We start from the raw sequence: 22038 nt of genomic DNA on the forward strand, positions 1-22038 counted from the left end.
AAGAGCTGGTGAGTCAAGGATCCTATAATAATAGGACCATGCAAGTAAACTTACTTGTATACCATGCGCAAACTTATAGGCATCATATATGAATAGAAAAAAAAGGATGTGAAGTTTATGAAAGTTGATTGTGATTGTTGTAACCCCTCCCCTGAGGATCATATAATAGGTGGAGTATAGTGCAGACATTTGAAAAAGTGAAAATCTTTGTGCCATGCTCCGCTTTTTCAGTGACACAGCATATCAATTTTGATGACAATAGCTTCTTTAATTTTTGCTCTCTATAAATTTTAATTGTGGATGTAGTAGCCCCACCCTGGAGGATCATAAGAGAGAGTAATGTGGCGTAGAGATTTAAAGAGGTGGAAATACTTGTGTCATTCTTCTCCTCTCAGTATAAAACAATGTGTCATGTTCACTGAAAGTAATTTTTGGTGTAGTAGACCCACCCCTGAGGATATTATGTGTGTTTGAATTGAAACATGAAATAGGGTTTTTAAAAAATCAGACATTTTGTTTCATACTAGGCCCCTGACATAATAATGTATCAGATTCACTGACAGTAATTTCTCTGATTCTTACACTCTATAAAAACACAATTGTTGTATATTAGCCCCGTCCCTGAGGATCATATGGGGGTGGAAAATGACACAGGACTTTAATGAATTGGACTTCTTTTTGTAACACTACGCAACTAACATGAGACAGTTGCACTTAGATTGATTTCTCTAATTTTTGCCCTCTACAAAACTCAATTGTGATTGCAGTAGTTCCACCTCAGAGGATTATTTGAGGGCTGAGAATGATACAGAAATTTAATGAATCGGAAATCTTCATTTTACACTAGGCAACTAACATGACACAGTATATCAGCTTCATTTTGCATAATCTCTCTAATTTTTGCCCTCTATAAAACTCGGTTGTAGTAACCCCACCTTTGAGGATCATAAGGGGTTGAGGAATGACACAGAAATTTAACGAGTTGAAAATCTTCATGTCACACTAGGCAACCAACATAACAGTGTATCAGTTTAACTGATATTAATTTCTTGATTCCTACCCTCTGTAAAACTCAATTTTGGTTGTACTGGCCCCACCCCTGAGGATCATATGAGGGTGAAGAATGACACAGGAATTTAAAGAATCAGAAATCTTCATATCACACTTGTCCACTAAATTCACACAGTGTATCAGTTTCACTGACAGTAATTTATCTTATTTTTGCCCTCTATGAAACTTATTTGTGATTGTAATAGCCCCACCCCTGAGGATCATATGAAGGTGTAGAATAGCACAGGGATTTAAAGACGCAGAGATACTTGTAGCATGCTCTGTCTCCCGCATGGTTTAGTTTGTAAGTCTTTCTGACAGCAATTGCTCTGATTTTTGTAATTTCTTCTTGTATCAGAATATTATTAGCATTTAAGAAACGTCTTTCCTCACAGATTGGGTACGTCTGTGCCTCTTTTGGTTCCTAAATAATAAGCTGGAAAATAAACATTGAAATAAAAAAAACTATTTAAAAAAAGATAAGAGGGAGATTTACAGACACCTTATATACATTTTGCTCTAACAAAATTTCTATTCTTATTATAATACATAATTAGCAAATTAATTAAATAGGAAATTAATTGCTGACTCAACACATATTTGTGCACTGTTGTCAAAGCTTTACTGATACAGAGCTCCAACTCCTCTGCCTAGATGTAGATCTGAGAAAGAGAAAATTCTGATTACTTGCAGACACCACTAGAGGGAGCTTAGGAGTAAAATGTATACGGTAAGCTCCTAGGCTCCCTCTAGTGGTGACTGCGGTGAAACAGAATTTGGTCCTTTTAAGTTCAATATCGACGCAGGGTATTTGGAGCTGTGTGTCAGAAAATAAGCAGAGCATTATATACACAGTATAATGCTGAACTAATGAAGGTAGAATCATAGAATGGAAGAGTTGGAAGGGACCTCCTGGGTCATCTGGTACAACCCCCTAAGGTACTAAACAGACTCTTAAAAATTAACCCTTCACACTCTCTGGGGTGGGGTCAAAGGAACTTGTCATTTTTACAAAGTTTGAAAAAAAAAATTAGCCACTAAAATAATTTAAAAACCTATACAAGTAAGGGTGGAGATCATTCCTGAGAATCATGATGTCAGATCCTTTTTGTTTTTCAGCCGAAAAATAATAAAACTCAATAAATTTAAAAGTTCTGGCTCTTGGAAGAAGAGGAGGAAAAAAAAATTTGAAAAACGAAAGTTAGTTGCATTTTTAAGGGGTTAAGTAGAGGACTAGAAAAATCAACTTATGCTCCTCCCCTCTGTGGGCCACCTGAACCAATCAGCTGGGCTCTAAGAGGTCACATGTTGCTTCCCATCAGTTCGACTTGTTTTGCTTTTGACGAAGTGAAGTTCAATGATGAGGAGTTTGGTGTTTTTTGCTGGATGAGTTGTTAAGGCTAAAAGAATATTCTGGCTTCAAATTTTTGGGAGAAGTTTCCCTTTAAGTGAGTGACATCTGCCTCAGCTGTTAGGATTCTACAAGTGGTATTCCCCTTTAAGACACAATAATGCTGGTTGGCGCAGCACTGGTTGGCGCAGCCTCAGTGCCCGGATATGGCGGCGGGTCATTTTTGCCCTTTATCAAGTCTTGTATGGTGGTGGAGCGCTTGTCCGGCTCCAGAGCAGCATGGACTAAACTCAAGATACCTGCAGAGGAGAAAAGATGGCATCGGTCATATGCAACGTGGCAGGAGGGTCCCATCCTCACAGTCCTTGCCCTGAAGCTTCATACCAACCCGTCACCCAGTGACACCGGCCACCATCTGCCATCCATTGGCCCTGGACACTTTGCAAAATGTGATGAGAAGTTTCCAGAGAGAAGCCAGAGGGTGGTCCCATAGAAAATGGCATTTAGAAAACTCACCAGCCGCGACCACCAGTCCCGTGCTCAGCCAGCCTAGCGGGAGGCCATATAGGATGTGTCTGCGGTCCACGGCCAATGCGAAGAAGACTGTGGCGAAAATCATCCCAGCAATCCCCAAGAGTGCTGGAAGGAGAGAAACGTCCAGTCACTACACACAGTGCTCATGCTATAGCTGTATATACACAGCGTTTAAGTCATAGCTCTGTACATACACAGTGTACACAGTGCTCGTTATAGATGTATATATACAGCGCTCATGTTATAGCTGTATATACACAGTGCTCATGTTATACCTTTATATACACAATGCTCATGTTATACCTGTATGTACACAGCGCTCATGGTTATAGCTGTGTTTACAGAGTGCTCATGTTATAGCTGTATATACACACAGTGGTCATGCAGTAGCTGTACATTATATACACAGCGCTCATGTTATAGCTGTATATATAGATAGGGCTCATGTTTTATCTGTATACTAGCTGAAGAGCCCGGCGCTGCCCGGGCATAGTAACTAACTGTGGCAAATTATAATTATCCTCCATCCCATAGTCCCGTGCCCATATACCCATCATACATATCCTCCATCCCATAGGCCCGTGCCCATATACCATCATACATATCCTCCATCCCATAGTCGAGTGCCCATATACCCATCACACATCCTCCATCCCATAGTCCCGTGCCCATAAACCCATCATACATATCCTCCATCCCATAGTCCCATGCCCATATACCCATCATACATATTCTCAATCCCATAGTCGAGTGCCCATATACCCATCACACATCCTCCATCCCATAGTCCCATGCCCATATACCCATCATACATATTCGCCATCCCATAGTCGAGTGCCCATATACCGATCACACATCTTCCGTCCCATGCCCATACACCCATCATACATATCCTCCATCCCATAGTCCTGTGCCCATATACCCATAATACATATCCACCATCCCATAGGCCCGTGCCCATATACCCATCATACATATCCTCCATCCCATAGTCCCATGCCCATATACCCATCATACATATTCTCCATCCCATAGACCCGTGCCCATATACCCATCATACATATTCTCCATCCCATAGGCCCGTGCCCATATACCCATCATACATATTCTCCATCCCATAGGCCCGTGCCCATATACCCATCATACATATTCTCCATCCCATAGGCCCGTGCCCATATACCCATCATACATATCCTCCATCCCATAGTCCCATGCCCATATACCCATCATACATATTCTCCATCCAATAGGCCCGTGCCCATATACCCATCATACATATTCTCCATCCCATAGTCGAGTGCCCATATACCCATCACACATCCTCCATCCCATAGTCCCATGCCCATATACTCATCACACATCCTTCATCTCATAGTCCCATGCCCATATACCCATCATACATATCCTCCATCCCATAGTCCCATGCCCATATACCCATCATACATATCCTCCATCCCATAGTCCAGTGCCCCTATACCCATCACACATCCTCCATCCCATAGTCAACCATTATGACATCATAATGAGCGTCGGGGCTTGCAACCTATGATGACATCAGTGTCGCCATGGCAACCATTGTGACATCATAATGAGGGGCGGGGCTTGATATGCACACACTGTTTCCCCAGTATGCAGATAGGGGCATTATGACATCATAATGAGGGGCGGGGCTTGACACACACACTTTTTCCCCAGTAAGTAGATAGGGGCAAAACTGTTTGGTGAATTGGAACACGCAGGGTTAAAATTTCACCTCACAACATAGCTTAGGACGCTCTTGGGGTCCAGACGTGTGACTGTGCCAAATTTTGTGGCTGTAGCTGCGACGGTGTGGATGCCTATCCCAGACATACACACACATACATACATACACACATACATACATACACACTTTGAGTTTTATATATTAGATACACAGTGCTCATGCTATAGCTGTACATACACAGTGCTCATGCAATAGCTGTATATACACAGTGCGCATGCTATAGCTGTATATACACAGTGCTCATGTTATAGCTGTACATACACAGTGCTCATGCTATAGCTGTATATACACAGTGCTTATGCAATAGCTGTACATACACAGTGCTCATGTTATAGCTGTATATACACACAGTGCTCATGCTATAGCTGTATATACTGTGGTGTAGTGACCACTGTGTCCGCTAGGGGGTGCTGTGTGGGTCTCCCAGGAGAGAGAATGAGTGGTAGGATACTGAATGACCGTTATGTATCTCAAGGTGGGTGGCCTTGGGATGGAAGCTTGAACATGTGTGTTGGTCAGCAGAGGTACTGCTGAGCTTCTGTTACACTGTGTCAGGGAGAGTATTCCAGGTAGCTGGTGAGACGGGCAGGACCAGCTACCTACAAATCCACCCAGGGGTGAGTCTAGAACGCCATAGTAAAGAATGTATGAATGCTTGAAGGACCTGTGATGAGGTCATAGCCATGTGACCCGGTGGGCGTGGCTACGGACCATATAAGGTGGCCAGGGTAGGTCACATGAGTGATTGCTTGGACCCGGTTGGTCCGTTTGGAAGGTCTTGCTGGAAGATGTGTCTGCCTTCCTGAAATGCCTGTGAGTAATGGCTGCAAGTGTCTGACAGTTCCCAGGGAGAGGGAATGAACGTCTGAAGTATGAAGCAGCTATGAGGTAACCCGGCCACGGGGTGAGCTAACTGTGGTTAGGCGAGAGCCTGAGTACTGGACATTGCGTAACCTGTGTGACCACAGGCTTAACAGAGGGAAGCTCTGTCATGAACGCTATGCTGATTATATGAACTTTATGTTGCTGCTGTGGGTTTATGATGCCTGAATAAAGCGCATGGACTGTTATTGTTTTATGGAAAACCTGTGCCGGTCGTGATTATTTGGCTGCAAAGCGAGTATCCCCTACCTTGAATGACAGTGCTACCTTACAATACACAGTGCTCTGCTATAGCTGTATATGCACAGCGCTCATGTTATAGCCCTATGTACACAATGCTCATGCATGCAATAGCTGTATATATATAGATAGGGCTCTTGTTTTAGCTGTATATACACAGTGCTCACGCTATAGCTGTATATACACAGTGCTCATGTTATAGCCCTATGTACACAATGCTCATGCAATAGCTGTATATATAGATAGGGCTCATGTTTTAGCTGTATATAAACACACAGTGCTCAGGCTGTAGCTGTATATACACAGTGCTCATGTTATAGCTGTATATACACATAGGGTTCATGTTATAGCTGTTGTAGAGATCCACCAATGAGTGGACTGGGATTTACTCGCTTGGCTACGACATTGAGGCACACAGGAACACTCTTGCTTAAAGTAACAGCCTGTGTGGTTTATTTCCTTCATAAACCAATGTCACAGGAACACAAGGCAAAACAGTCTTACATCAGACAGACGAATTCTTAACGTGCATAGTAGAGCTTGGCTCTCTCAGGCCTGTGGGAAAACAGGCTGTGCCATGTCCAGCACGCATGCTCTATAGCCAGAACACAGTCTCTTACTGACCCCAGTCAGCATTACTCACGGTTAATCCCTCACGGGTTATCAGGGAAGCGGCCGCACTGGGATCACTGTTCCAGACAGTGCCTTGCTCACTAGGCCGTCTACAGTTGCAGAGCCACAGCCGGGCAGTAGCTTCCCTACACAGAGCCGTCACAGACTCTACCAGGAAAGTTCAATCCCAGACACTTCCAACACACCCAGGCCTTCCGGGACCTTGCACTCTGACCACTCAGAATCAAAACACACAACACCATGTGACCCGACCTAAGTCACACTATATCGTACATGACCACACCCACAAGTGAGTTATCGATCACATGGTCATGACCTCACTACAGGTCCTATTACATACAGCCAGACACATACAGGCTTTATCATGGGCGTTCAGACATACGCCCACATGCATATTGAGTAGCATATACAGCGCCCCCTAGCTTTCACAGAGGTTACTGCACCACATACCCTCCCCCCTGTTCAAACTTGTGGGGTTGAACATTTATCACACACAAGGTGCCTCGAGACCGGGTACCCACTGTCACCTTGCCCTCCAAGTCGAGAGGACCGTCTCAGTCTGTTTTGGCATCATAACTCTGTTAGGCCTCCCCCGCCCCCCAGCTGTCACTATATCGACCTTGGGCTTTGGCCCTCAAGTCACAGTCTGTCTGTTTCACCAGACCCTTTTTAGTCTCCACAGTTTTCCAGTATGCCCCGTCACCCGACTTTTCTCTCCATGACCGGCTCTCCCGGTTGGTGCGGTCATAAGTCCCACTTACAGTCGAGCCCACTGTCTGGTCTGAGTCTGACCCATTCAGTACATCAGAGGAGCTACTGTCCAAGTCTCTCAGTCTCCTACTGAGAGTAGAACTGCCACTTGCAGATTCTCGACGTTCTTGTCTTGCTGAAAGTCTTCGGCTACCTGCCACTTCATTATTTGGAGGGTACCTTCTGGTCCTTATACCCCGAGATGAAGGCGGCCGCCATCTTATGTTCTGCATCTGTTTATTAATATGCAGTCAGTCCAGCTTTAACTGCTCTATCTCCTTCAGGTACGTTCCCGATATTCCAGGAGCATTCGGAAGTTCCTAAGGCTTTCCACGGAGCCAACAACAATGACTGGAATCATGGCTTTTTCACCAGATACCTGGACTTCACCATCCGCTGGGATCCTCACCCTCGCCACACCAGATCTATTCACAAGCTCTTGCATCACTTTTCCAAGCCTTCCAATGACTCTCCCACCAGATGTTTGGGTACCGAAATTACATCTTCCACCAAGCCCAGCTGATTTTTAGTTTTCCTCACAAGCTCCAGACGTCGAGCGGCTTTCACATTACTCAGCATGATCATCTGTTTTGCATGGAGACATTGCAGACGCATATCCGTCAAGACAGCCACCCGCTTCACTGTGTCTTCCCTGGTTGACAGTACGACCAACTGCTGAGTCTCAGGTGCCCAGTGCACCCTACGCGCTTTGACCGCCTATTTAAAAGCCTCATGCACCCCCTCACTGGTACAGGCATCTTGCACATCTTCGGGTACCTCTATTACGCACTTGAAGATTGAGGGTTCTATCAGGATCCTGTCAGCGCCGGCAGACTGCCGCGGCTGAGCAGGGTCACTCACCCAGACTACGGGAGGGCCCGGGGTCCGAAACTGCAGAGAAAGTTCTGAGAACAGGACCTGCAACACTAAAGGTAGTAAAGAGTACCAGGACCTACGATCATGTGACAACATGGGGCGTGGCTTAGCGTCCTGCTGCAGTAGATGACTGTAGGATTCTATTACAGGAATCCTGGAGTAAAGGTTAGGGGAACTCAGGTCAGACAAGCGGGGGGGGGGTCATACACAGAGATAGCAACGCAGTACAAAAGGAACAGGCAGAACTCGTAACAGGGACAGAACTGGGTCAAAACCAAACAAGCATAAAGTATCACAGTCACAAAGCACACCAGGGTCACAAACACTCGGCCAAGGATCTGAGCATAAGCGACGAGGAATGAGTCCACAATGAGGCTATAAAAAGCCTCCCAGAATCTCAGAGTGAGGCCGTCCAGATTAACCTCTGAACTACCTAATGCCATGAACTAAGCAGATCATGACAGGTTCACTCTCTTCATGGACGGAAGGTTCTCGCTTGGCCATGGAATTTTCCATCAAGACCTCTACTACAACTGGGGGATTGTCTTGTTCCGTTCTCAGCGCACAATCTTCCTTAGTTCTACACTCTTCAGGCCCCCTTGCTAAGGCTGCTTTCACACATCCGGCTTTGTGTCTCCGGCGGCATGCGGTGCAGAGCCGGACCGCCGGATCAGGCCTGCAGCGGTGACACCGGATGCAGATGCGGCGCCTGATCCGGCTTGGAAAGCATTTAAAGGAGCCACACCGGGGACGAGAGATGCAGCGGTATGCGGGGGGGAGAGATACGCGCACGCTCGTCAGGCACTTGTGGGTTAAACCTCACAGTGTCCGCGTATGCGCTGTTGAAAATCCGTTCCGGCGCTGCAAAAAAACGTTGCAGGCAACGTTTTTTGCTGATGCCGGACGGCGCAGGTTTGCCGTTTCCGGCTAAAAACGGAACGCCGCATGTCCAGCCGGCACGATGCGGCAATCATTAAATTCTATGTGTCAAAACCGGATCCAATTCCGGATCCAGTTTTCACACTTTTTGCCGCATCGTGCGGGAGACACAAAGCCGGATGTGTGAAAGCAGCCTAAGATAGGCATTTGTAACTCCGACTTGTTATCCCTCGTACACGGCTGCTGTAAGTCTTCAACCACCAACGCCTCCTCTTGTGGAAGACCTCTTACTGCTTCTCTGAGCACTTCCACATCTTCTCTTAAGGCCTTATTCACACTTTGCCATGTTGACAGGTGACCTCTGAACTCAGAGACTTTCTTCTCCAGCTCATCCACTCTGTGCTCAGCCGTTTGTCGCAGGGCCTTTTCCTGTATTTTATGCTCTTTAATTGCCTTTAGTTCGGCTTGTAAATCTGCCGCCTTTTTCTTCTCACCAGAGCACTTTTTAATGAAGTCCTGGACCTCCTGTGCTTCCTTCTCTCCAAACTGGGCCTTGACTGCTGCAAGCTTGGACTCTAGGTAGTGCACCTGCTCCAACTGCGCGGAGTTGGCAACTTCCATACTCGCCACCTTCAAACTTTCCTTCGCCAGTTGTTGACAGACCTCTTCACGCTCTTTCTCCAAGCTTTGGACACGTGCTTCTACCTGGTGGAAACTGTCAGCTCGCTCATTCCAGGTGCACAGTTCCTGTGTCAGCTTGTCGATTAGTTCCTCTAGTTGTCGTGTGACATTGGTCGAATTGGCCAGCTTCTCCGGCAGCTCTTCTATTTTGTCTGAGGGTGCAATTTGTTTAGCTCCTTTTCGGCCCTTACGCCTGCGGCGACGGGAGGAAGACTTTCTATTTAAACTTGAGTCAATATTACTGCACTCTTTTCCACTGTCGTCACCGTCTGAATGGGAGTCACCACCACCCAGTCGGTCATCCTGGAACCAGCGGTCCCCCTTTCTAACAGTGTCTGACTCCACTCCTGGAGTTTCCCCGTCTTCACCTTGTGAAGCACTGTCATTCCCTTGTGTCCGACTTTCAGTCTGCACAACATTAGACTCAGTCCTAGTGGTTGCTACTGGCAATAACACGTCACAGTCACACCACACAGTACGGGGAACCCCCAAGATGCTCTCTGAGTGCCAGCTCCACTCTGTTTGTGTACTACATCTGTATCAGCCACATTGTCATATACTTCAGGGGACCTTAGGTCAGTAAGTTGGGCCGACGCATCCCTTCCTCCGGTTGCCCCTACGCCTGACCCGTCCATTTTGGGAGGTGTTACTGCCTTAATGTATGCCACCCCATCAGCAGAGAGGCCTCCATCCTCCTGCTGTAGAGGAGCTCCCCCCTCCCACAAGCCTGAAAGCATTCAAGAGTCCCGGCCTACTACCACCGCCGGACAGGTTAAGTTTGGGACTAGAGCGACGTCTTGGCCTTTCATGTCCCTGATCATCTCGAGGACCACCCAGGCTATTGGATAGTCCTTAGTGCACCCATGGATGCAGGTGACTGCGATCTTCCCTTCAGGCCTCATAAATTTATCGGGCACAGTCCTCACTAGGGTCACCTGGCTCCCAGTATCGACCATTCCAAACACATCCTCTCCATCCATCAGCAAGGCACACCCCCGAAGCTTCTCACCGGGTGGGTAATTCATATAGCAGACTGGACATATATAGTATACTTGCCCCTGGCAGCAGTCTGTCTGCGCCACCCTTTTAACTTTGGGAAGCTCAGCCCCCTTTTGGGTAACTACTCCATTTTGGGATACCGCCCCCTTTTGGGACTCTACCCCTTTTAGGGCAACTACTTCCTTTTGGGGTACCGCCCCCTTTTGGGACGCCACCCTTTTTTGGACTTCTTCCTTTTGGGATACCGCCCCCTTTTGGGACTCCACCCCTTTTTTGGCACCCATCGCTATTCAAATTACTGCCCCCTTTAGGAACACCACCCCCTCCCTGGGGTACAACCCGTGGACTCCACCCGATACTCTCAGGTCCAGTTCACACAGAACACGTATATCTCTCAGGCTTGTACTGGCCCTTTAAGAGATTGTCTGCACTGGACCTCTGATGTCCTTTTATGACACTCCACCAGCTCCTGCTGGCACTGCCACAGCCCCTGCTGTAGCCACAAACCCGCCGGCACCTCCGGCTGCCGACCACAAGCGGCAGCTGGTGTCACTGCAGCTCCTGCTGTCACAAGTCTCTGCACGCTTCCGCCACGCCATCTTCTATAGCCTGAACACAGTCTCTTACTGACCCCAGTCAGCATTACTCACGGTTTATCCCTCACGGGTTATTATCCCTCACTGAATATCAGGTAAGCGGATGCACTGGGATCACTGTTCCAGACAGTGCCTTGCTCACTAGGCCATCTACAGTTGCAGAGCTACAGCCAGGCAGTAGCTTCCCTACACAGAGCCGTCACAGACTCTACCAGATCCGGGCCTTTCCACGTGCTCTTCAGGAAGTTCAATCCCAGACACTTTCAACACACCTAGGCCTTCCGGGACCTTGCACTCAGACCACTCAGGATCAAACACACAACACCATGTGACCGGACCTCAGTCACACACACTATATGGTACATGACCATACCCACAAGTGAGGTATGGATCACATGGTCATGACCTCACTACAGGTCCTATTACATACAGCCAGACACATACAGGCTTTATCATGGGCGTTCAGACATACGCCCACATGCATATTCTGAGTAGCATATACAGTGCCCCCTAGCTTTAACAGAGGTTACTGCACCACACTGTATATTCACATAGGGCTCATGTTATACCTACAGGTGCAGCTAACAAGATTAGAATATCATCAAAAATGCTCATTTCTACCATTAAACAGACTGGTTTTTCCGATGATCTTCTTGATGTCCACTTCTCCCGCCCAGAGGGTGAGTATAACGACGATGTTGGTTAAGATGTTAAATATGAGGAAGAAGATCAGGAAGATCTTAGCATGAACTGAGTGAGAAAGAGAAAAAGGAGACATTATTACGACAAGAGACCATGAAGAGGACGGCAAGATGTATCCAGACTAGTGTGAGGCAAACAACCACTGCACTTCTATGGACGCCAATAGGATAAACCAGTCTCATCACACCTGGCCCATCACTAGAGAAAGTAGGTGACAAAGGTGACAACCCCTGCTGGAGCTGGACAATGGCAAAACTACTTGTGACTCAGATTTACAGGTGCTCCTGATGATGACTTACTAGGTGACAACCCCTGCCCGAGGTGGACAATGGCAAAACTGCTTGTGGCTCAGATTTACAGCTTCTGATGATGACTTACTATGTGACAACCCCTGCAGGAGCAGGACAATGGTGAAACTACGTGTGGCTCAGATTTCCTGATGATGACTTACTAATTTCCGAGTGGGATTCACAGAATTGCCGGTTGCACCGTTTCCAGATGCCGGCATATACCTCATCTGCAGTGTCCGCCCAACGATTTGTGGATATGGCGATGAGGAGGAAGACATTGCTGACCGTCAGCATCACCCCGACTGACAGTCTCAGTGCATAGGACATCGAATGGCTATGAAAGAGCAAAGAACATAAAACTGTCAATGAGAATATTATCTAGGGATAGGGTACCAACTAACTGGTGTATCTAAGACCATCACATGGGAAACTTCCTACTCAGCTGGTGTATCTAAGCTTATTATGTGTGATACTGTTTGCTGTATCTGTACATATATCTTTATCATGGGATAGCTAAGCCTTCCATGTGTGATACTGGTAGCTCAGCTACCACGCCTAGTCCTTTCATACAGTATATGCTGTCTTCTGCAGTGTGTATCAACAGTAAACCTATCATGTATGATACTGTCTGCTGAGCCATGTATCTTATCCTATTATATGTGATATTGTATGAGCTGCTGTATCTAATACTATCATGTGTGATACTGCCTGAGCTGCTGTATCTAATCCTATGATGTGTGATACTGTCTAAGCTGCTGTATCTAATCATATCATGTGTGATACTGTCTGAGCTGCTGTATCTAATTCTATTGTGTGTGATACTGTCTGAGATGCTGTATCTAATCCTATCATATGTGACTAGCTATGAACCCGTTCTACGCCCGAGTGGCGAGCTTTTTTTATTGGTATATGGTCTCCCATCCTGGTATGTGCTTCCCCCCTCCTATCCTAGTGTGCATGGCACCCCTCATCCCTATCCTATTATGCATGGTACCCTCACCCCCCCAATCCTGGTAAGCATGGCACCCTATTCCTCATCCTGGTATGCATGGTCCCCTCACCCCCCAATCCTGGTATGCATGGTACCCCCTTATCCCTATCCTGGTATGTATGGTCCCCTCACCCCCCTAAACCTGGTATGCATGGTCCTCTCACCCCCCAATCCTGGTATGCATGGTCCCCTCACCCCCCTATCCTGATATGCATGGTCCTCTCACTCCCGTATCTTGGTATGCATGGTCCTCTCACCCCCCCAATCCTGGTATGTATGGTCCTCTCAACCCCCTATCCTGGTATGCATGGTCCTCTCACCCCCCAATCCTGGTATGCATGCTACCCCTCACCCCCCAATCCTGGTATGCATGCTACCCCTCACCCCCCAATCCTGGTATGCATGGTCCTCTCACCCCCCAATCCTGGTATGCGTGGTCCCATCACCCCCCAATCCTGGTATGCATGGTCCCCTCACCCCTCTTCTGTGGTATGCATGGTCCCCTCACCCCCCTTTCGTGATATGCATGGTCCCCTCACCCCCCTTTCGTGGTATGAATGGTCCCCTCACCCTCCTTTCGTGGTATGCATGGTCCCCTCACCCCCCTTTCATGATATGCATGGTCCCCTCACCCCCCTTTCATGTTATGCATGGTCCCCTCACCCCCCTTTCGTGGTATGCATGGTCCCCTCACTCCCCTTTCGTGGTATGCATGGTCCCCTCACCCACCTTTCTCGTATGCATGGTCCCCTCACCCTCCTTTCGTGGTATGCATGGTCCCCTCACCCTCCTTTCGTGGTATGCATGGTCCCCTCACCCCCCTTTCCTGGTATGTATGGTTCCCCTCACCCTTATTAAACTACACACATACAAAAAAAAACATTTATGCTCACCCTTATTTCCTGTGCTCCAGCGTTGTCACGTTCTGCTGGAGGCCAGGGGAGGAGTCTGGCGCCGGAGTACGCGCATGCCCATGGCGCTGTCCGGCACCATATTGCTGAAGACACACTGCAAATGTGTCTTCAGTAAAATGGCGCCGTATCGCGCTATGCGCATGCGCGATTCCGGCCACACTCCTGCCCCAGTCTCCGGCCAAAGAGAAGCGCCGCAGCAACGCTCCTCCCGGTCAGGTATGTAAGTATGGCTCCCAAGATTGCGGTATGTACGCTTACCGCTATCTCCGGGTGTCATACACACTCCTCACCGCTGGATGCCTCATTTTGTCTGGAGCCAGACTGCGCAAGCCCATTATATTATAGATACTCTCTCAACTGCTGTATCTAATCCTGTGTGATATTGTCTTAGCTGCTGTATCTAATCTTATCCTGTGATAGTCTGAGCTGCTGTATCTAATCCTATCCTGTGTGATACTGTCTGAGGTGCTATAGCTAATCCGATCCTGTGTGATACCATCTGCTGAGCTGTGTATCTAATCCTATTCTGTGTGATACTGTCTGAGGTGCTATATCTAGTTCTGTCCTGTGTGATACTGTCTTAGATCCTGTATCTAATCCTATCCTGTGTGATACTGTCTGCTGACCTGTGTATCTAATCCTATCCTGTGTGATACTGACTGCTGAGCCATGTATCTAATCCTATCCTGTGCGATATTGTCTGAGGTGCTATATCTAGTCCTATCGTGTGTGATACTGTCTTAGCTCCTGTATCTAATTCTATCCTGTGTGATGCTGTCTTAGCTGCTGTATCTAATCCTCTCCTGTGTGATACTGACTGCAGCTCAATGTACTGTATATAAAGCTATCATGTCAGATGCAGTTTGCTAGCTCGGTGTATCTAAGCTCATCATGTGTGATGCTTTGCTGCTGTATCCAATCCTCCTGATCGTGTAAGAAGAGACTATTTAACATTATTTTGGTAGTTGCCATGTAAGTAATTTCCCCCCCTATAAATATCTGCTGACTTAGTTGTGTCCAGCTCCATGTTACATTATTGGCCGGTGAGGATTTGGGGGCTAATACCCCCTATGTAGGACCCTGAAGTTGGAACGCTTCAACAAATTCCAGTAATTTTGAGATTGGCTTTTCGTGACTCATTATACTTTATGATAATGATAAATTTAGGTTGATATGTTTTGTGTTTATTTATAAAAAAGAATCAGAAATTTGACAAAAATGTAAAAAAAAATAGCAATTTTCAAACTTTGAATGATTATCCCTTTAATTCAGATAGTCATACCTTAGCAAAAAATTAATAAATAATTCCCACATGTCTGCTCTACATCAGCACCATTTGTAAAATTGTACTTTATTTTGTTAGCATTTTAGGAGGTTAACCCCTTTACCCCCAAGGGTGGTTTGCACGTTCATGACCGGGCCAATTTTTACAATTCTGACCACTGTCCCTTTATGAGGTAATAACTCTGAAACGCTTCCATGGATCCCAGTGATTCTGACAGTGTTTTCTCGTGACATATTGTACTTCATGTTAGTGGTAAAATTTCATTCATATAACTTGCGTTTATTTGTGAAAAAAACGGAAATTTGGTGAAATTTTTGAAAATTTCACAATTTTCCAACTTTTAATTTTTATGCCCTTTAAATCACAGAGATACAGCACACAATAAACTTGATAACTAACATTTCCCACATGTTTACTTTACATCAGCACAATTTTGGAACCAAAATTTTTTTTGTTAGGAAGTTATAAGGGTTAAAAGTTGACCAGCGATTTCTCATTTTTGCAACACCATTTTATTTTTACGGATCACATCACATTTGGAGTCACTTTGAGGGGCCTAAATGATAGAAAATATCCAAAAGTGACACCATTCTAAAAACTGCACCCCTTAAGGTGCTCAAAACCACATTCAAGAAGTTTATTAACCCTCCAGGTGCTTCACAGGAATTTTTTGAATATTTAAAAAAAAAAAATGAACATTTAACTTTTTTTCACAAAAAAAATACTTCAGGTTCAATTTTTTTTTATTTTACCAAGGGTAAAAGGAGAAATTGGACAGCAAAAGTTATTGTGCAATTTGTCCTGAGTACGCTGATACCTGATATGTGGGGGGAACCACTGTTTCGGCGCATGGCAGAGCTGAGAAGGGAAGGAGCGCCGTTTGACTTTTTCAATGCAAAATTGTCTGGAATTCAGATCGGATGCCATGTCACGTTTGGAGAGCCCATGATGTGCCTAAACAGTGGAAACCCCCCACAAGTGACCCATTTTGGAAACTAGACCCCCAAAGGAACTTATCTAGATGTGTGGTGAGAACTTTGAACCCCCAAGGGCTTCACAGAATTTTATAACGTACAGCCGTACAATTAAAAATCATATTTTTTCCACAAAAATGATCTTTTCTCTCTCAATTCTTATTTCTCCAAGGGTAACAGGACCCTAAAAGTTATTGTGCAATTTGTCCTGAGTACGCTGATACCCCATATGTGAGTGTAAATGACTATTTGGGCGCATGGCAGAGCTCGGAAGGGAAGCAGCGCCATTTGACTTTTTTGGCTGGAATTGAGATCGGACACCATGTCGTGTTTGGAAAGCCCCTGATGTACCAAAAGAGTGGAAACCCCCCACAAATGACACCATTTTGGAAACTAGACCCCCCTAGGAACTTATCTAGATGTGTGGTGAGCACTTTGAACCCCCCAGTGCTTCACAGAAGTTTATAATGCCTGGGCATGAAAATAAAAAAATCATATATTTTCCACAAACATGATCTTTTAGTCCCCAATTTTTTTATTTTCCCAAGGGTACCAGGAGAAATTGGACCCCAAAAGTTGTTGTCCAATTTGTCCTGAGTACGCTGACACCTCATATGTGGGAGAAAACTACTGTATGGGCACACGTCGGGGCTCGGAAGGGAAGTAGTGACGTTTTGGAATGCAGACTTTGATGGAATGGTCTGCGGCGCTCCTTCCCTTCTGAGCTCTGCCATGCGTCCAAACAGTGGTTCCCCCCACATATCAGGTATCAGCGTACTCAGGACAAACTGCACAATAACTTTTGTAGTCCAACTTCTCCTGTTACCCTTGGTGCAATAAAAAAATTGAACCTGAAGTATTTTTTTTGTGAAAAAAAGTTAAATGTTCATTTTTTTTTTTAAATATTCAAAAAATTCCTGTGAAGAACCTGAAGGGTTAATAAACTTCTTGAATGTGGTTTTGAGCACCTTAAAGGGAATCTGTCATCCCTTTTTTGAGATATCATTCAATTGTGTGTCACATAAGGATTCTCTTAGTACTTTTGCTTCCTCCTGACCCCGCACCTTTCGTGCATAAATACCTTTTTTATATATCGGTTCAGATGTATGTAAGAGAATCCTTATGTGACACACAATTGAATGATATCATTATATGATCTCTCAAAAAAGGGGTGACAGATTCCCTTTAAGGGTATGTGCACACGCTGCGGACTGTAGTGCGGATTTGGCCGCGCGGATTTTGTAAAATCCGCAGGTAAATCTGCAGGTCAAAAGACCTGCGGTTTTACCTGCGGATTGCTCTGCGGTTTTTCATCTCAATGGAGGAGATGGCAAACCGCAGCGGAATCCGCAGAGAGAATTGACATGTAATTTCTTTCTGCGGCTTCAAAACTGCAGAAAAACCGCGCGGAAAAATCCGCACCGTCTGCACTGCGGTTTTTTATTCCCATAGGGAATAATGGTACTGTACACCGCAGCAAAAACTGCTGCGGACCCGCAGCAGAATCCGCAGCGTGTGCACACACCCTAAGGGGTGCAGTTTTTAGAATGGTGTCACTTTTGGGTATTTTCTATCATATAGACTCCTCAAAGTGGCTTCAAATGTGATGTGGTCCGTAAAAATAAAATGGTGTTGCAAAAATGAGAAATCGCTGGTCAACTTTTAACCCTTATAACTTCCTAACAAAAAAAAAATTTTGGTTCCAAAATTGTGCTGATGTAAAGTAAACATGTGGGAAATGTTATTTATTAAGTTTTTTGTGTGCCGTATCTGTGATTTAAGGACATAAAAATTCAAAATTTGGAAAATTGCAAAATTTTCAAAATTTTCGCCAAATTTCCGTTTTTTTCACAAATAAACGCAAGTTATATGAATGAAATTTTACCAGTAACATGAAGTACAATATGTCACAAGAAAACAATGTCAGAATCACCGTGATCCATGGAAGCGTTCCGGAGTTATGACCTCATAAAGGGACAGTGGTCAGAATTGTAAAAATTGGCCCAGTCATGAACGTGCAAACCACCCTTGGGGGTAAAGGGGTTAAATTATTTTTACACTTTTTTTTTTTTTTTAACTTTATTACATTGTCCCAGGGGGGACATCACTGTCATGTGACAGATCGCTGATCTGTCACATCACAGATCGCTGTGACAGATCAGCGATCTGTCACAGGCATTGAAGCAGACTTCCTCATGCCTGCGCTTTGCAGGTAGTGAGGAAGCCGGCTCCCTGCAGGCCACCGAAGGTCCCCGCCGCCATATTGGATCCGGTGACCTGCAGGGAAGGAGGCCCCCGCAGCAGCGCTGCACATTGCGCTGCTGTGGAGGGCTCAGGGAAGCACGGAGGGAGCCCCCTCCCTGCCGATGCTTCCCTTTATCCCCCGGTACACCGCGATCGTGTTTGATCGTGGTGTGCAAGTGGTTAACATGTCGGGGCGGTACACATAGTGCCGGGTGTCAGCTGTGATAATCAGCTGACACCCGGTTGCGATCAGCGGCGCTCACTCTGAGTGCCGCACTATCTTGTCCCTGGGGACTAAGTCCCAGGGCACATGGACGGGATAGTACGTCACATGGCAGAAAGGGGTAAAATATGTAGCAGCAATTTTTCATTTTTTCAAGGAAATTTACAAAATTATTTTTTTTTAGGGACCTATCCAGGTTTGAAGTGACTTTAGGGGTCCTATATATATTGGGAAACCCCCCAAAGTGATACCATTTTAAAAACAACACCTTGTGACATACTGAAAACTGCTCTCAGACAGTTTATTAACCCTTCAGGGGCTTTTCAGGAATTAATACAAAGTGGCATGATAGGAATGAAAAAGTTGATTTTCACCACCTAATTGTCACTGACTTTTGAACATGTCACTATAGCCGGCAGACTCTAAGGCTAGTGAATTGCCATGTGAATTGCCATGGCAAACATCAGGAACACACAATCATGATCTCAGGGTGCCAAAGAGGGAGAAGCCACACTCTTTTAAACATTTATATAAAGTAGTCAGTATTGGCAGCAGCATCTAAGGGGTTAAACAGATATGGACGGTGACAACACTGATCGTGGCTGATGCAGCAAGTTGTCAGCTATAGTGGACAGCCGACAGCTGCTGGATTGTTGCTTGTATGGGGATGCTAGTCTCTTATATCTCAGGTCAGTTAAAAGACGTATTGACGGTCATTAAGGGGTTAATGCCCCCCAGTGCTCTTATACTGAAGCTCCAGGGCAGCACCCTCCCTCATTCACTGCCCATAGTGAGCCTGCCTGTGGGGCCCTATGCTAAGTTCAGTTTTGGTCCCCTGGTCATTCTTGATGCCCCCGGTATGGAGCCTAGGGAAACCCTAGAAAAGACACAAATACCTTAATGTGGTCATGACGTCTCCGGCCGCCCAGATCTCTGAAATCAGGACTGCATGTGAGATCTGACTATATCTACCCCACCATCCCCCCCAAGACGTTGCAGGGTGGTGCAACAGTTGCGCCATTGCGGGCAGGACCGGCGGTGATGCAGTGAATAACCGTTCCCATCCTGGCATGTAAGCACCAATGTAGAAACAAGAAGTTTACCAGCTACCGCAAAAGTGTCCTAAAAAGAAACAAAGTAGCAGGACTTCAGTGTCTCTTCAGCTTTTTTTAGGACTTTTTTGCGCCTAGTTACATCCACTTTTACGCCCACTTTTTAAAAGCGATGAAAGACGTGTAAAATTTCAGAAAGTAGCAAATTTTACGGCAAAAACAGAATGCAACAAAAATTTGCTACTTTTTGACATCAGAAAACTTACGATAAAACTTTGATAATTTCCCCTCAAGGTGTCGCCCTTTGTGCTGTGCTACACATGTCCTGTAACCCAGGAGCCAGGCAGGATTAAAGGAAGGGTTATCCCCCCCCCCCCAAAAAAAAACAAAAAAACTACTGATCACTGGGGGGGTCTGACTACAGGGATCCCTAATCATCCATACATTGAGACACTTGAACTTGAAAATGGGGGGCTCTGCAACCCCGTCCTCAGTGGAGCAGAAGTGCACATTCATCCTCTATGGGACTGCCCAGTGCAGAGCTCCGCTTTATCCAGCAGTCCCATAGGCAATGAATAGAGCGCAGTCTCAGTATGCGCACCTTGTTTGCCTTCAGGACGGCGCTGCAGATGTCCTTTCTCAGGATCACTGGGGCTTCCAGCAGTCAGACGCCCTCAAATCAGCAAGTTATCTTGTTTTTTTGGGATTAACCCTTTAACTGGGCCATTTATGTGCTTTCATACTCTGTCATGAATCAGTCTGTATTGGCCATGCCACAAACATACCAGTCCTCAATTGGGAGTGCTCAGGAAGTCCAGTGATAAAATGCCTTTTTATTAAAGTGGTTGTCCAAATGTATGATGTGGATGACCTCCATCAACATCAGATCGGTGGGGGGCTGACATCAGGCTCTTCCGTGTAAACAGCGAACAAGCTCTGAATACTTAAAAAATGAATAAAAAACAAAGCACTGAATACTGTGTAGTGGCCGCTCCTGGATGCTGCAGATCAGCTCCTGTTCTCTTCAACCAGAGCTGAGCTGCAGTACCTGGCTGCAGTCACTACACAGTCAAGGGCGCTGTGCTGTTCTGCTCCAGGAGCTAATAACAGACTATTGGCGGGGGACTGCGTGTCGGCAGACAGCCAGCGATAAGATATTGATGACCTATACTTTATTAAAGTGGCATCCAGCACCTTCACCAAAGAGCTGAAAACAACTCCAGTGAGTGGAGCTCCATTCAATGTATTAGGCCAGACAACCCCTTTAAGGATAGGTCATTAATATTTTGTGCACAGATGATCCCTTTAAGGATAGGTCATGAATAGTTTCGGCCCAGACAACCCCTTTAAGGATAGGTACTGTAATTAATAGTTTCTGCCCAGACAACCCCTTTAAGGATAGGTACTGTAATTAATAGTTTCTGCCCAGACAACCCCTTTAAGGATAGGTACCGTAATTAAGTTTCTGCCCAGACAACCCCTTCAAGGATAGGTACCGTAATTAATAGTTTCTGCCCAGACAACCCCTTTAAGGATAGGTACCGTAATTAATAGTTTCTGCCCAGACAACCCCTTTCTGTACTGAAATAATGAAATTTTCGTGACGCCACATGATGAGACCCCAGCAAATATTTCATTAGTGGAGACGCCCCGTGAACTTCTCGCTTCTCCATGGACAGTGCTGTAATTACGAGACGCAGCGGAGCACAACCCGGCGCCTCTTCGCGACGCGCGCTGCTACATTCCACAACCACTTCCTCATTTCTGATTGGCCAGGGAAGTGATTTTACCACCGGAATGTATAAATAAATAAATAGAATCAGAGCTTGTTGCATTGTGTCACACAGGACGGGTTCTATGTGGTTTATTAATGACATGACGCGTTTCACAAAGCAGCAGAACGCCGGATCAAAGAAAGATCTGCAGCTTTCTGATAAACGTGATTTAATCCATCGCTGATTTCAAGATGTCAGATGATTTGTTACAGTGTGTCAGTGCCCGACAGCCCCTGTTTGGGACTGGAGTTCCATGCTGTTCTCTCACCTATGTCAGTATATACTGCTGCTGCTGGAGTTTTGTTCATGAACTGCACATGTCCTCTGTGTGCGGCACATGCAGAGTTTAGGA

General features: G+C 45.9%; 1 protein-coding gene across 1 annotated transcript; it reads right to left on the bottom strand.

The window, feature by feature from the left end:
- Positions 1–247: 247 nt before the first annotated feature.
- Positions 248–19789, bottom strand: TMEM202 (transmembrane protein 202). Its single transcript, XM_073570586.1, has 5 exons — positions 19756–19789; positions 12390–12562; positions 11858–11986; positions 2918–3040; positions 248–2700 (listed from the first exon to the last, which is right to left on the bottom strand). The coding sequence occupies exons 1-5, from the start codon at positions 19767–19769 to the stop codon at positions 2549–2551; spliced, it is 591 nt and encodes a 196-aa protein (XP_073426687.1). The 5' UTR covers positions 19770–19789; the 3' UTR covers positions 248–2548.
- Between the last annotated feature and the right edge of the window lie 2249 nt (positions 19790–22038).

This window comes from Dendrobates tinctorius, unplaced genomic scaffold (assembly GCF_039654945.1).
Source record: "Dendrobates tinctorius isolate UK_male_01 unplaced genomic scaffold, ASM3965494v1 ptg000028l, whole genome shotgun sequence".
Taxonomy (NCBI): Eukaryota; Metazoa; Chordata; class Amphibia; order Anura; family Dendrobatidae; genus Dendrobates; species Dendrobates tinctorius.

Excerpts from the sequence above, each read along its gene's own strand:
- TMEM202 (XM_073570586.1), bottom strand. Across the intron at positions 3,041-11,857 it reads AAAAACCAGTCTGTTTAATG|CACTCTTGGGGATTGCTGGG; the intron begins GTAGAAATGAGC and ends CTCTCCTTCCAG. Across the intron at positions 2,701-2,917 it reads GGGACTGGTGGTCGCGGCTG|GTATCTTGAGTTTAGTCCAT; the intron begins GTGAGTTTTCTA and ends TCTCCTCTGCAG.